This window comes from Aquarana catesbeiana, linkage group LG06, assembly GCF_042186555.1.
Source record: "Aquarana catesbeiana isolate 2022-GZ linkage group LG06, ASM4218655v1, whole genome shotgun sequence".
NCBI lineage: Eukaryota > Metazoa > Chordata > Amphibia > Anura > Ranidae > Aquarana > Aquarana catesbeiana.
Genome location: NC_133329.1, coordinates 66193934 through 66211133, shown reverse-complemented (window position 1 = coordinate 66211133; position 17200 = coordinate 66193934). Strand labels below are relative to the sequence as shown.

Sequence of the window (17200 nt, the reverse complement as noted above, 5' to 3'; positions counted from 1 at the left end):
TCTTGTACCGGACCGAACACGGGGATACCGGGGTTATGGCAGCTAGCTGCTGCAATAACAACAATATCCTCAAAGTAGGGACGTACATCGGCGTGTGGCGGTCCGGAAGTGGTTAATCCTTAGTGATTTAGTCTAGTTTTATTTAGCGCGGCACTATTTATGTTTTTATATGGAAATACAGTTATACATTGGATAGTTGACATTAAGGGTACATCCCTTGGGATACTATAACACCACAATACACCCCTCAGACCCTTTAATTGAGTGGAAGTAATTCTGCAATTCCTTCTCAAGGTTTGAGAAAAAGCTGATGAATTTGGCAGCTGGAACTTTCATTTACCATCAAAATTTCCAGGGATTCTAGATTATTTTACTGTTGCTCATGACTGTTTAGTAGTGTTTTTTTTTGTAAATATTTAATGCATATTTTCTTTTTCATAAAAACAATATTTAAACATTCTTATGTTGAATCTTTGAATGCTCTAATTAGAAACAAAGAACTTGGTCTCTGTGAAGACGTTACCATGATGCTGTGAATGGTGTGCGTTTTTGTTAAAACACATGGGGGCAGCTACTGTGTATGTAAAGAAGCAAATGCTCTGTTAACCTGCCCCAGTGACAACCACTATTATGCCCCGTACACACGGTCGGACATTGATCGGACATTCCGACAACAAAATCCTAGGATTTTTTCCGACGGATGTTGGCTCAAACTTGTTTTGCCTACACACGGTTGCACAAAGTTGTCGGAATTTCCGATCGCCAACAACGCGGTGACGTCAAGCACGTACGACGAGACTAGAAAAGGCCGGTTCAGAACCAAGCGCGGCACCCTTTGGGCTCCTTTTGCTAATCTCGTGTTAGTAAAAGTTTGGTGAGAGACGATTCGCGCTTTTTCAGACTCGTGGCTTTCAGATCGTTTTCTGACGTTCAGTTTGTGCTTGTGGGTTTGTATCTGCTCTTCAGTGCGTGCAAGCAAGTTCCGCATGACTTAGTCATTGTATTCTTGTTCGTTCGTTACTGTTTTTCAGGTCGCTCTTCACAGACCTTGCTGTTCTTCAGTGCGTTCTGTTACTTCGTTCTGAGCAGCCGACCGTTTTCTAGCCATGTTGCGTATGCGTACTCCTCGTAGAGTTCGTGCTGTGCGGGGGCTTGGTGTTGGGGTCCTGACCTTGACACAAGTCCAGTCCATGAACAGGGTGGGGAGGAGTTCATGGACCAAGAATTGGTTGCTTCAGCGTGACCAGTTCTGTCATATGCCTTTGCTCCGTGAGATCCGTGAGAATAATCCTGATGATTTCAGGAACTTTCTCAGGATGACGGACCCCGTGTTTCACCGTTTATTGGCTTTGCTGACCCCCTATATCAGCAGGCAGGATACCTGCATGAGGCAAGCCATCACTCCGGAGCAGAGGTTGGTCGCTACCTTGCGGTATTTGGCCACAGGGAGAAGCCTGCAGGACCTCAAGTTCTCGACAGGCATCTCCCCCCAGGCTCTGGGGATCATTATCCCAGAGACCTGTTCTGCCATCATCCAGGTCCTGCAGAAGGAGTATATGAAGGTAAGATTTTTATCCTTTTATATCACATTTTATTGTATTGAATGTTTGATAATATATTGTATTTCTTCCCTCATTCCCTAATTACCATGATTGTAATATGCTGTGAATGTCCCCTTTGTCCTCATGCATGCTGGATTTTTATGTAATTATTATTTTAGGTCCTTCATACATATTTGCCCTTCAATAACCTCCCCGGCATGGTGTCTCCTGCCCTATATTCACCTCATGTAGTCACTTAACAATGTATTTTATCAGCTCCATAGTAGTGCTTTACCCCAAACACCCCCTAAAATGTTTGGAAATGTTATTTTTGATTTAAATTCAGGCAGAGGGCCAGAGGCTTTTTTTTGTGGTGTCCCCAAATTTTTTGTAACCCTCCCTCCCCCAACTGCTAAGTCAGCTGATCCCAATTCTCTATCCTCAATCATCTATCTGCTGACTTTGCCAAACCCATACACACTATACCCACCTCTTTAGTGCTCAGATTTATGGATGAATTCCCCAAAGCATGTAGTGCAAGGGCCTGCCTGTATACTTTCCAATGGTACTGTTTAAAGTTCTTGTATCCTATTATGATCTTGATAGGATAACAGAATGTTCAAATGTCCTCAAATGTGTACAGTGTGTATTTATATCTTTGTATTATGACACTTCTTACCTGTCCAGTGGTCTGCCAATAGTGTAACTAAGGAGGGGCTGTTCCAAGTAATACCCTGTATTTAGGCATTCATCTCTCAATGAAGTGAAGAGGGTTACCTGTCCAAGAGTCCCCCCCCCTATAATGTTAGAAATGGCCCATGAGAGGGGGGGGGGGAATATGATAGGTGTACCTTATACTTTGTTGTTGTTAAATTCCCCTTAATAAATGCTATCTGGAGGTTGACCCATAATGTTTGTGTCTAATCTGCTTGCCAGGTTTCTGTGAAAAAATAGTAATGTTTCTTGTTTTTTACTCAACAGTTTCCTTCCACGCCACAGGAATGGCAGACTGTGGCCTCCCACTTTGCCCAGCGGTGGGACTTTCCTAACTGCGGAGGGGCAATTGATGGGAAACACGTCCACATCGTCCCACCACACAACTCGGGGTCGTACTATTATAATTACAAGGGGTTTAATAGTATAGTGATGTTGGCGGTGGTGTCGGCTAATTACGACTTCTTGTATGTGGACGTGGGGAAGAATGGCCGGATGTCCGATGGTGGAGTGATCGCCCAGACGGAGTTCTACAGGCATCTCCAGAATGGCAGCTTGGACTTGCCACCTCCAGAGGACAATGTTGAAGGTCTCCCATTTGTGTTCGTTGCTGATGAAGCATTTGCGCTGGGGGACCACCCGATGCGGCCATTCCCGATGAGGACCCTCACCCCGGAACAGAGGGTTTTTAATTACCGGCTGGCCAGAGCCCGAAGAGTGGTGGAGAACACATTTGGAATCCTGGCCAGCCGGTTCCGATTATTTATGACACCCATCCATATGGCGGAGTATAAACTGAACCATATAATACTTGCCTGCTGTGTTCTCCATAATTTTCTACGAAAACATTCAGCCAACTATGCTGGCTCAGTTGGGCCTGAGGCCGGAATCCCAAATACATCAACAATGACGGCACTTGAAAGTGGCCGTCCTGGCTTGCCCTCCCTGAATGCCCGTGATGTCCGGTTACGATACCTGGAGTTCTTTGCGGGTAGGGGGGCTATCAATATGCCAGACAATAGGTGACACCTTTTTCAAATAAAAAACAACCAAAAGAAATTCTTGGTGGACATTTACTGCTTGTGTTTGTTTTAGCTGACCCTGACAGAAATGTGTTGAGTGCAGAAAATGTCGTGATTGGGTAACCTTATAAAAAACAGTGTTGGCTGGTACTTCCTAAATGCAAAAACACATTTCACTACAAGTGCACTTGCAACAGCACTGAACCTGCACTTGTAGTGCAAAGAGGATTTGCCCTTAGGAAATAACCCCCATTTGTGCATAAAACAGCTATTACATCACCCCAAAAGTGTTGTAGTGTTGAGACAATAATCCACACATTCTTGAGTAAGGCACTTTTTTATACCTGCACAATCACATGCGCATTTACCAAAGGTTTTTAAAACAAACCAACATGTTTGTTGTATAACAATGTTTGCAGTAGCATTATGAAAATTCAAAATATCCATTTCAGATAAAACAGGCCTGTGTAAAACCAACAAGAAAGCCAAAAAACTTGAACTTACAAAGTTCACATTAGGTAAAACCTGAAGGCTATATCAGACATCAGTATTTATGAACTGGGTTTGATATAGCGTTCAGATGGGGGGAAATCACCCCTGGAAAAGCCAAATTTGGAAGATGCACACCAATTTACAAATGTCCACATGTGCTATCTGCCATCATGGGGGATCAAGGGACGTGTTTGGGGGGAGCAAGCCCTTCCTCAACGCTACTTTATAATTGAGGAAGGGGTTGGCCCCCCAAAACGCGTCCATTGATCTCCCGTGATGGCAGATAGCACATGTTGGCACACTGTGTGCATCCTCCAAATTTGGCTTTTCTAAACATAGAAAAAATTTTGGAATGCTAAAACAGGTGATTTTGTGGGGTTTAAATTCGCCCCAAAACATCAATGATGTTATTATTTTTTTTAATAACATCATTGATTTGTTGCTGTATGTTGTGCAATTCGAGATTACACCCCATGATCTCCCCGATGAGTATCTGGGCACTTTCAGATGTAAAACGTTCTGGATCCCTCACATCACGATCACCTAAAAAGAGATAAAGAACAAAAAAAAAGGTCTCAAAAATCTGCCACCATCCATCTCTTTTACCTGAGCCTGTGGTCGCAGACACTCACCTGTTGTGGTGCCAATCTCCACCACGTCTTCTTCTTCCTCCTGCTCAGCATCTTGTGTTTGCGGTATTTCCCCTTCTTCCAGAGGTGGGGGGTCTGTGGTCTCCTGGGATGAGGGGTGTCCTGCGAGTCTTTTCTCCCCTATGTAAAACAAAAATGGTATACTTAGCACACAGATATTTGAAGGCAGAACTAGAAATAGGAAACATTGCTTGGAAGTGGGGTACAATTGTCTATTTTAGCAGAGTTCCAAGATGTATATTTTTTATTGGCCTTTGTCAAGCTGCAATACTTTACCTGTTTGGTACAAGCTTCACAGATGGAGCCCCCCCTATAGTATACACTGGAGCACCTGTGTGCCCCCCCTAATAAAAATGGTGTTCTTGTGTCCCACACTAGTGCTCCAGTGTCCAGATGTGAAAACAGCTGCTCAGTGTCCTCTCCTTACACACAATCTAGTTTGCATTTCATTCTAGTAACAAAACCATCTACACAAACAAATATTTGGCATCCAAGTAGGCCCCCAAAAATGTGTGAAAATGCATATGGCCTAAACAATGGTGTTCTAGAGGCCGAAAGAAAAATGTTTGATACAAACGAATAATGTGCCCATGAACATTAAAGTTGACCTTTGGAAACGTTACAACTAATGAAAGCATATGGAGCAGAACGAACGTAATAAAGACAGAAAGAATAGGAACACAGCACAACTACTTACTTTTTTGCAGCACTCTCCGGATCTTTTGGTACTGCTCTGGCTCTCTCAACTTCAGGTCCGACCACCGCTTCCTGAGCTGATCTTTAGACCTTCGTACCCCGAAATTCCGCTCTAGACTCCTGACCACTTTCGCCATGATCTTGGCCTTTCGGATGTTGGGGTTGGGGTAAGGCCCATATTTTCCGTCATAGTCGGACTTCCTCATGATGTCGACCATCTCCAACATCTCCCCAAACGACATATTTGTGGCCTTAAAACGTCTCCTTCTGGATCGGGACGTGCCTGGATCCGCCCTTTCCTCCTCCTCGTTGCTACAATTAGCCCGCACCTGCTGTATGTCCGCCATCATGCTCTTCCCCCACTGCGCCGAACGAAAAGGGGCGGGGAATACACTAGAAAGAACGTCAGGGGCGGGCGGAGTTACACGCATGCGCAGTGTATATAAAGCGTAACACGCGTGCGTATTACGTTGGATCTGTGAGCGGAGGAAGGAGCATTGGACGCGCCGAACGTACGAACGAAGGTAAGAGACAAACTTGGGCCTATACTGCTTCTATAGATTGAGGCCTATATTGTAACAAGATTAGGAGAGTTTGGTGTGACATTAGGCTTTGTCTTGTGTTGTGTCTTGCAGTGAACATGGATATGGCACTCCAAGATAAGGACTTCATTTCAGTCTTCATAGACATGCTAAGGGAGCTGCCCTGTCTGTGGGAGATGAAACACCCCCATTACAAGAACCAAGCAAAGAGGAAGGCAGCACTGGAGCAATTGTGTGAAATTGTGAAGCAGGTGATCCCCACAGCAGACATCACTTATTTAAAGTTTATCATTGGTGGCCTGAGGAGCACATATCTGAGGGAGCGCTATAAAGTCCTGGATTCACAGAGATCCGGAGCAGCAGGTGACATCTATGTCCCCAGGATGTTGCACTACGACAGGCTGCACTTTCTGGCAGGCCAGACTGAACCCAGGCCATCACTCTCCCGTCTTCCTTCCACGCTTCCTTCCCCCCCGGCTGAGGCTTCTGACGCCCAACCTGGGCCTTCCAGGCAACATGTGGAGGAGCCCAGATTGAGCCAGGTATAGCATTCCTCTAAATATTTCTGCTTGTCCAATCAGTGATGTTAACTAGATGTTAGTTTGGAGTACTAATTTATGATTGTGATTGATGATGCAAAAACTAAAACTATGTCCCTTTTTCATACACAGGGAAGTCTCAGCCAGGAGGTGGCCGGGCCGAGCCGGCTGGCTGATATCAAGGTCTCTCCACCCCCCCTGGAAAGAGAAAGTGGCAGTAGGAGGAGTGCCCTAGAGGAGGCGGCTATCAGATTTTTTTGTAGGGCTACAGAGGTCCTGGGAGCACCACACACCAGGCAGGAGAACTTTGCTGCATTCATTGCTTATAAAATGCAGAGGATGGAGGAGGGCCAAAAAGCCATGTGTGAGGCCCTCATATCTGAGGCTCTGGCTAAAGGTATGAGGGGCCAAATTACACCTCACACACAGCTTTGGGATGGTCCTCCTCCTCCTCCTGCAGGTCCTACTCCTCCTCCAGGTCCTACTCCTCCTCCTGCCACATCTACAACTGCACAGCCACAGCCCGGAAGGAAGTGTGAAAGGAAGACCAGAGAGTGAGGACCCTGGATCCAGTCTGGTCGGCCAAAAGATGCAGCCTCTTGTGGTACCACAGCCTGGGGACACTGATGTCATCTGCTGCTATCCAAGTCTCTGTGAATCCCGGACCAGACTGCCCTTCCTTACATATGGACTCCTCAGGCCACCAAGTTTTATGTTGAAGAATTGATGTCTGCCGTGGGGGTCCCAGGCTTCACTAATTTCTGCTGTTGATCCAGTGTTGCCTTCCTCTTTGTTTGGTTCTGATCCCTTAATAAAGGATTTTTGTTTTGAATTATACTCTCCTATGTGTTTTACTTCAAAAATGATGGTTTGTTTGTGAGGATTCAGGTACATTTCTAATATACAATGTGAAATGAACAAGGGACACCAACAACAAAAAATCTCCTGGAGATTAAATAATAAAAGATATCAATGGTGTTGGGGTAACTTGCCACACAAAACACACACAAAAATATTCTGGAGTAAAAATAAAAATAACATTGAACAAAGATCAGCCTTGGAAAAAATACAAACATTAAAGAAAAAAAAAGGCTTAAAAACCAAAAAAAAAAAAAATAAAAAATATAAAACTGTCAGATGTGACAACTAATAACAATATATTGAGGGAATGCCACTAAAAAAACACAAATAAAAGTTTGTGAGAAGTGTGTGTGAATATGAGCATCAAAACGACTTAATTCTTGTCACATTATAAAGAAGAAGAGAGTGCGCTGTATTAAACCATTTTTTACATTGCAGCGTGACGAAAGTGCTGTATCCATTGCGAACGCTAAGTTTACCAGAACGAGCTATCCCGTGTCAGAATTTCTTCTGAGCATGCGTGGCACTTTGTGCGTCGGAACAGGCCACACACGGTCGGAATTGACGCAATCGGATTTTGTTGTCGGAAAATTTTATCTCCTGCTGTCCAACTTTGTGTGTCGGAAAATCCGATGGAAAATGTCCGATGGCGCCCACACACGGTCGGAATTTCCGACAACACGCTCCGATCGGACATTATGCATCGGAAAATCCGACCATGTGTACGGGGCATTAGTCTACTTGTGCTTTAAATGTTGTCCCATGAGCTAGAAAATCTCTGCACAGGGTGAGGCTTTACAACATGCCCCATAGGTGAGGACTACAAACAACCGTGAGGACACATTGAGCAGGCATGACCCACCAGTGTCACTATCAGGAATCCGGTCAACAACAAGGATGTAGGCAGGTAGAGTTTGATGCTGCTCCAGTCGGGAGGGTTAGTGTTAACTGTGTTTCCCGGCTGTTTCTTGGTGGGCTTTCATGGGTCCAACCCACTGTAAAAATGGGACAGGGGTCCGATCCAGGCTGAAACGGTACTGTAAGTCAGTGGTTGTTACTATTAACGTTGCTGGACTGCGTCCTGGTAGCCTGCTGGATGTGCCAAGGCTGTAATCCCAACTAATGCACCTCCATCCTTGGGATCCTTCTGCAGCCTAGAGAGATTGCTGGGACCTGCAGTCTGCTCCGAAGATGCCAAACCTTGGTACTACCAACATGGACTCTTTCCTGTGCAGGTATGCTGGGGCAGCCACACGCCTGAGTTAGTTACTAGTTTAAGGAGAGACTGTTGTCTTTGTTTGACTGTCATGCCACATTATTTAAGCAAAGCTTTTGAAACTTTGCCTTTGCCTGGTCAGAAGTTACTCAAGGGGTATAATGCAAGTAACTGGCATATACAGCCTACAGCTTGGTTCAGTTAAGCACATTAGGGTACAAGCATAATGGTACAAGAGTTAATACTTTGTGAAGATACAGTGGTTACCAAGGATAATAAAGGTCTCTCTAGCAGCCTGTCTTAAGTGTGTACATGTGAGATAGCTTCTAGCAGGAGGAGTTGTTGTTGGCACTCTCTCCATGAGCAGGTCTATCTCCCATAATAATGGGAGTTGATCTGCACTGCAGAGGTTCTCTGCCTGTGCACAGGTACGGAAGAGGCAGAGTTAAGGAATTGCGCACATGGAACACGGCGGGCCCAATGCCATTGCTGGGAGTAATGTAGCGGAGATACGCTGGACACGTGAAAGGGCATTGGCTCAGCATGTCCCTCCTAATTGCATCAGTGATCATGGTGGTATACATTAACATCAAGAGAGTCAACTAGAGTTTAAGTCAGCCGTGTAAGCAAAGGTACCCCATGTGTAAAGCAGTGACTCAATCCAAAAATGCCTATCGTAGCCCAGAAGAACCCCACCTGGGATAGGCCTCCTATGTGACCTGCACTTGGCACCCAACGAGGAGGGGAACATGAAGGAGGTACCCCCTGGCTACCCTACAAGGATGTGAAGCCAATGCTGAAGCAAATGCATAAAGACAGGAAGTGCCTGAATAAGGCTGGAGATCAGCAACACTAGGATGCAAATAAAGGTAAAAACTGTATTTTATGGGAAAAAATACATGGCGATTGTCTGTGATACACAGTGCTTTGGCAAACTAAAAAACATCTCATCTAGTTAGAGATTAGATCTACATTTAACATGAAAGCAATGTTGAACTTGACAATAAAATTTACCATTTTAATCTAGTAGGTACCCTTACCAAACACTTTTAGTGAAATTTCCTTCTCCTTGCTTTCAGTGTTGTAGATAACGGTGCACATATAGGTGCCCCTATCAGAGATGGTCACATTAGATATGTGTAATGAGGCGTATCCATCCCCCAGGGATTCCTCTTTGAGGGACATCCTTGGGTCTTGAGTGGAGATGACTTTGTTGTCATATCTCAGGATGACTTTTCCCTGGAAGGTCCATAATATGATCAGGAGGTTAAGATCCAGCGTCTGTTTATCCACCGAGAAGGAGCAGATGAGGACGGTGTCCCTGGTGAAAAGGGCCCTTTGTGTAGAAGGAGCAGAGACATCCAAAGCTGCATCTATTGAGATACATTAACAGGTAAGTTTATGAAAAAGCAATACTTATAAAATTCAAAGGAGCAAAGAAAATAAAGTGCAGCTGGGGAGGGAGGAAAAAAAATAGACAAATTAAACTAAATGTAAGTATGTAAACCTTGTGTTTCATTTTGGATAGAATTTAGAAGGGTTAGAACACCTGCTAGATATTTCTTGCTCCATGTCCCTACTGGAGAGATTCACCTCACTATTGGTCCTGGTAACCATTGTCTTTGGTACACAAAGTGATGGGAATTCTGAACTTTTTGATTTGTCAATGAAACAGAAAGTAAGGGAGATATCTTCCCATGGGTACACTTGTTCTATTTTTATCTCTTTTTACTTCCTGCTGTGTCTCTGGATCAGTCTGAATTTCTGTTCAAATCTAAAAGAAAAGGGTTTAACTTTAAATACACTTTAATGCAGTTCTGTGTTAATAAAACTTTTTTTAATGCAAGTGGTGTAAGTACCCGAGTTTGACCTGGAATCAACCTCTTGCAGCTCCACTGAAATGCGTAGCGGTCAGCCCATTCCATTGACATTGACAATACCTGTCTGAGGTGCACAAAGGACGGCTTAGACACCACCAGATTTCTTCAACTCAGGCGGGTCCAACTTCACCAACAACAGCCTATTATCCAAGCAGCTTGTTTGTGGTTCTATCCTCCACTGCACAGTGTAACCCCCTGCTCTCCACCCCAAGATGTTATACAGATTTTACATGTAAGTGTGCTATTTCTTTTTGTGCATAAATGACAATACACACTGATCCTATGCCCTTGATGCTTGCTCTTTTTCATGTTCTCCCAGCAGAGCCAGAAAACTGACCGTGCTATGATGGATGTGCTCTCCTGCCTAGTGTAGTCAGTTTGAAATATGAAATCAAGGGACTGGCAGGATCACCAGGAATTTAACATAAAGAAAGTAATACAAAGAGAACAGGATACTTTTTAACACAGCAGCACAGACCACGGTCACAGTCACTCTGTGGCTCAATACACAGTCTAAGGTTATTCTTTTTGTTGTTTTTTGGGGGTAATGTAGATAGGTATGGGGAAATTGAGTGGGATACTCCAAAAAGAACTATGTACAAAGTGAGGACTGCAAACTTCCAAATAGTGATAAAACCATTAGAGGGACACACTATTACATTGAGTGAGCTTGGTTTGTGTTTGGCATCGGATTGGAAGGGTGGGCTTTGGTTGGTTAGGATAAGATGTCTATGTCTGATTCTGTGGTGATTGTGTTGAACCTGACCCCACATGTTCCCCCTGTACAGTTGTTCGGGGGATTTGGCTGTGTATGCTGCTGGAGTGTTGTGATGGGGATGAGGGCGGGTTGTATGGGTGTTGGTTTGGGTGCCATATGCGTGGTTTATGTGTGTGTGGGTGGATGGGTTGGTATTATGCCCCAGTGAACTGGCACTTTGGGGGTTGTGTCAGTTTTTGGGGGGGTGGTTCGGCGGTTGGGATGTGTGTGGGGGTCCCCTTTATGTCCCGTGAGAGGGTGCAAGGGCGTTGGGATTTGTTTTGTGTGAGGGAGTTTGTGCAAATGTTGTAATTGGGTGTGAATGTCCACATGCTAGTTAGGCCCCCCGTTAGTCAACATACTGTGGACACGTGCTGATCTGGCTTTTTGATACGTTTCTTTTTTATACTGTAGTATTTCAGGTATGGTAACTGTATCCTTCTGAGTCCACCTCTGTATGATCCAGTGTTCGTTAGACTGTGTCCTGGGCACTGACACCTTGGACTATATGGTCAATCCATTGTTCTGGTTCCCTGCATATTGGGAAATGGATATAGCCATATTTGGATAAAGTTGGTGAGCACTTTTCTAATTTTTCTGGCATTATTGCTTTCTAGAATATGATAAATATTTGTAGCACCCTGGAGTTTAGGCAGGCTTGCTCCCCACAAATTTACTTGCCAGGAGTAGTTATCCTGGTTGATTGTTAGAGATTCATTGATTTCTCCTATAATACACAGAGCACTGGGTACAGGACTACATAATATACAGAGCACTGGGCACAGGGCTGCATAATACACAGAGCGCTGGGCACAGGGCTGCATAATACACAGAGCGCTGGGAAGAGGACTGCATAATACACAGAGCGCTTGGAAGAGGACTGCATAATACACAGAGCGCTGGGCAGAGGACTGCATAATACACAGAGCACTGGGCACAGGATTGCATAATACACAGAGCGCTGGGAAGAGGACTGCATAATACACAGAGCGCCAGATTCAGGACTACATAATATACAGAGCACTGGGCACAGGGCTGCATAATACACAGAGAGCTGGGCACAGGGCTGCATAATACACAGAGCGCTGGGCACAGGGCTGCATAATACACAGAGCGCTGGGCAGAGGAATGCATAATACACAGAACCCTGGGCACAGGACTACATAATACACAGAGTGCTGAGCAGAGGACTGCATAATACAGAGTGCTGGGTAGTGGACTACATAATACACAGAGTGCTGGGCACAGGACTGCATAATATACAGAGAGCTGGGCAGAGGAATGCATAATACACAGAACCCTGGGCACAGGACTACATAATACACAGAGTGCTGAGCAGAGGACTGCATAATACAGAGTGCTGGGTAGTGGACTACATAATACACAGAGTGCTGGGCACAGGACTGCATAATATACAGAGAGCTGGGCAGAGGAATGCATAATACACAGAGTGCTGGGCACAGGACTGCATAATAATTGTTATATATTCTGTCTGTTGTCTTGTGCTGTGTGTTGCCATATGTAGAGCCTATCTGACACAGTAATCTCTGGATATTTGTCATGTTATCAGTGTCATAACCATCATCTCCCATTGGGGAGAATAATGATATTTTAATTCATTAATAAATATATTATATTTTTCTATTTTTCTTACATTTTATGCTGTGTCACTCATTTGGTCCTCTTATAAGAACAACCACGTTTTTGTACAGCTACAGAAGGATCCCTAGTTGCTTCCCACCACAAGAATACAACACACCACAAAGTACCACAAAGGTTGAAAGGCGCCTAAAAGAAGAACACTTCCAGGTATATTTTAGCTTTAATTTGAGATCAGATTGAGATGCTTCTGAATTATTCTGAGATCTTACAATCTGCTATTAAATTTCTTCTAAACGAGCTGCTTTTGCAGTCCTGTCAATTTGCACAGAAAGGGGAGAGGGGAGTCTAACTATCCCTCCCCTCTTAAAGTAAGGTGACCAGATATTTAAAATGAAATCCCGGACATATTCTTTTTATTGGCAAATGGCACAGGACTGCATATTGCACAAAGCGATGGGCACAGGATTGCATAATACACAGATTGAGGACTGCATAATACACAGAGCGCTGGATTGAGGACTGCATAATACACAGAGCACTGGGCACAGGACTGCATAATACACAGAGCGCTGGGCACAGGACTGCATAATACACAGAGCACTGGGCACAGGACTGCATAATACACAGAGCGCTGGGCAGAGGACTGCATAATACACAGAGCGCTGGGCACAGGACTGCATAATATACAGAGAGCTGGGCACAAGACTGCATAATACACAGAGCGCTGGATTCAGGACTACATAATACACAGAACACTGGGCACAGGACTGCATAATACACAGAGCGCTGGGCACAGGACTACATAATACACAGAGCGCTGCATTCAGGACTACATAATACACAGAACACTGGGCACAGGACTGCATAATACACAGAACACTGGGCACAGGACTGCATAATATACAGAGAGCTGGGCACAAGACTGCATAATACACAGAGCGCTGGATTCAGGACTACATAATACACAGAACACTGGGCACAGGACTGCATAATACACAGAGCGCTGGGCACAGGACTACATAATACACAGAGCGCTGCATTCAGGACTACATAATACACAGAACACTGGGCACAGGACTGCATAATACACAGAACACTGGGCACAGGACTGCATAATACACAGAGCGCTGGGCACAGGACTGCATAATACACAGAGCGCTGGGCACAGGACTGCATAATACACAGAGCGCTGGGCACAGGACTGCATAATACACAGAACACTGGGCACAGGACTGCATGATACACAGAGCACTGGGCACAGGACTGCATAATACACAGAGCGCTGGGCACAGGACTGCATAATACACAGAACACTGGGCACAGGACTGCATAATACACAGAGCGCTGGGCACAGGACTGCATAATACAGAGAGCGCTGGGCACAGGACTGCATAATACACAGAGCGCTGGGCACAGGACTGCATAATACACAGAGCACTGGGCACAGGACTGCATAATACACAGAGCGCTGGGCACAGGACTGCATGATACACAGAGCGCTGGGCACAGGACTGCATGATACACAGAGCGCTGGGCAGAGGACTGCATAATTACACAGAGCGCTGGGAAGAGGACTGCATAATACACAGAGCACTGGGCACAGGACTGCATAATACACAGAGCGCTGGGCACAGGACTGCATAATACACAGAGCACTGGGCACAGGACTGCATAATACACAGAGCGCTGGGCACAGGACTGCATAATACACAGAACACTGGGCACAGGACTGCATAATATACAGAGAGCTGGGCACAAGACTGCATAATACACAGAGCGCTGGATTCAGGACTACATAATACACAGAACACTGGGCACAGGACTGCATAATACACAGAACACTGGGCACAGGACTGCATAATACACAGAGCGCTGGGCACAGGACTGCATAATACACAGAGCGCTGGGCACAGGACTGCATAATACACAGAGCGCTGGGCACAGGACTACATAATACACAGAGCGCTGCATTCAGGACTACATAATACACAGAACACTGGGCACAGGACTGCATAATACACAGAACACTGGGCACAGGACTGCATAATACACAGAGCGCTGGGCACAGGACTGCATAATACACAGAGCGCTGGGCACAGGACTGCATAATACACAGAGCGCTGGGCACAGGACTGCATAATACACAGAGCGCTGGGCACAGGACTGCATAATACACAGAGCGCTGGGCACAGGACTGCATAATACACAGAGCGCTGGGCAGAGGACTGCATAATTACACAGAGCGCTGGGAAGAGGACTGCATAATACACAGAGCACTGGGCACAGGACTGCATAATACACAGAGCGCTGGGCACAGGACTGCATAATACACAGAGTGCTGGGCAGAGGACTGCATAATACACAGAGCGCTGGGCAGAGGACTGCATAATACACAGAGCGCTGGGCACAGGACTGCATAATACACAGAGTGCTGGGCAGAGGACTGCATAATACACAGAGCGCTGGGAAGAGGACTGCATAATACACAGAGCACTGGGTACAGGACTACATAATACACAGAGCACTGGGCACAGGACTGCATAATACACAGAGCGCTGGGCACAGGACTGCATAATACACAGAGCACTGGGCACAGGACTGCATAATACACAGAGTGCTGGGCACAGGACTGCATAATATACAGAGAGTTGGGCAGAGGACTGCATAATACACAGAACCCTGGGCACAGGACTACATAATACACAGAGTGCTGGGCAGAGGACTGCATAATACAGAGCGCTGGGCACAGGACTGCATAATACACAGAGCGCTGGGCACAGGACTGCATAATACACAGAGCACTGGGCACAGGACTGCATAATACACAGAGTGCTGGGCACAGGACTGCATAATATACAGAGAGTTGGGCACAGGACTACATAATACACAGAGTGCTGGGCAGAGGACTGCATAATACAGAGCGCTGGGCACAGGACTGCATAATACACAGAGCGCTGGGCAGAAGACTGCATAATACACAAAGCACTGGGCACAGGACTGCATAATACACAGAGCGCTGGGCACAGGATTACATAATACACAGAGCGCTGGGCACAGGACTACATAATACACAGAGCGCTGGGCACAGGACTACATAATACACAGAGTAGTGGATTCAGGACTACATAATGCGCAGCCCCTTCTACTACATAGTTGAAGGTAAATCTAAAGAAAATCTAACAACAAAAGTTGAATAATGTGTATCCAGTCTTACTCCCACTCTGGCTGGTTCCAGTACTCTTCTCTTCACCCTCCTGGGCTCTGAGTTGGGGACGGTTCTTCGGCTCATCATATACAATGGAGGGCTATTAACCCGGTATTGTACATGGAAGAGGCAGTGAAGTGACCACAGCTAGGTGGCTTTGTATGACTGGTCGCTCCACGGGATGGACCTGCTGGAGATTGGAAAAAGGTAATCATAGTTCCTTATTCGTGCCCCTTTAGGCTGAGTGAGTGATTAACCCTTGCAGTACGATGGGGCCCCACTGCAAGGACAGATTTTGTCTAATTCCTGGAGCTGGGCTTTAAGGTGTTAGGATGAGTACAAAGCTTTTTAGGGAAGGTGGAAAATCTTTGTGTGATAGCAAGAAACTTCAGCAGCCAGAACCAAATGTTATTGCTCACTGGTAGTCACACTGGTATGGTGTTGAGTCATTTATGGGCACATTAGACTGCTTTCACACTGACTTGCTTTACAGGCGCTATAGCACTAAAAATAGCACCTGCAAAGCACCTTGAAAGAGCCTCTCCTCTCACTTCAATGTGAGAGCCCGAGGGCTTTTACACTGGAGCGGTGCGCTGGCAGGACGGTAAGAAAAGTACTGCAAGCCGCATGATTGCAGCGCTGTATGAATGGTGTATACACCGCTCCTAAAGTGCCCCTGCCCATTGAAATCAATGGGCAATGGCGCTTTGCAGGCGGTTTTTACCTTTTTCTGGCAAAAACGACGGTAAAGCGCCGCTAAAAATAACGGCGTTTTACCGCCGACGCCCCCAACGCCCCAGTGTGAAAGAAGCCTAAAGTTTATATCAGTAATTAAAGTTCTCTGTAATCAGATTACAGGACTAGGATAAAGCTACAGTTTTTCCACAGATCTATCTTCTATGACTTCCATGTGCCTGAACATCACATCACAGATCTTTTCTATTATGTATCATCTATACAATAAATGAACGGCTCATTTCCCTCACCAATACTAAAAGGTTAAAACTCACATGTCTGGTGTAGAGAGAGAAGAATCAATATTCCCAGAATAGTCCTCTCCGCCATGCCAAGTCCTTGTGAAACTAAATGCATTTTACTCTGATGTGCCAACACCTTCTTGAATACAGTCACATGAATGTCTTCAACTTACTTTCACTTTTTAATGTTTTTTTTTTTTTTTTTTTTAATGCGGGGAAACTATGAGGAAGAAGAGAAGGTAGAAAGGTCTTGTAAAGTGACAATTCATGTAAACAGTCACACAAATGTGTTTTACTTAGTTTAACTTTCATTAAAAGCATTTTTTTTTTGTCTTTAACCACTTGCTTACTGGGCACTTAAACCCCCCTCCTGCCCAGACCAATGTTCAGCTTTCAGTGCTCTCACACTTTGAATGACACTCAGTCATGCAACACTGTACCCAAATGATTTTTTGTCCTTTTTTCATACAAATAGAGCTTTCATTTGGTAGTATTTGATCACCTCT

The 17200-nt window shown here is 45.3% G+C and overlaps 1 protein-coding gene across 1 annotated transcript in view; it reads right to left on the bottom strand.

Annotated features, from left to right (window-relative positions):
- Positions 1 to 16957, bottom strand: part of LOC141148579 (uncharacterized) — a 117824-nt gene extending 100867 nt beyond the window's left edge. The window contains exons 1-2 of the mRNA XM_073636144.1: positions 16728 to 16957; positions 9314 to 9646 (exon numbers count right to left, since the gene is read on the bottom strand). Of these exons, the coding sequence (XP_073492245.1) occupies positions 9314 to 9646; positions 16728 to 16809 (415 nt within the window). The 5' untranslated portion in view covers positions 16810 to 16957. The remainder of the gene's footprint in view (positions 1 to 9313; positions 9647 to 16727) is intronic.
- Between the last annotated feature and the right edge of the window lie 243 nt (positions 16958 to 17200).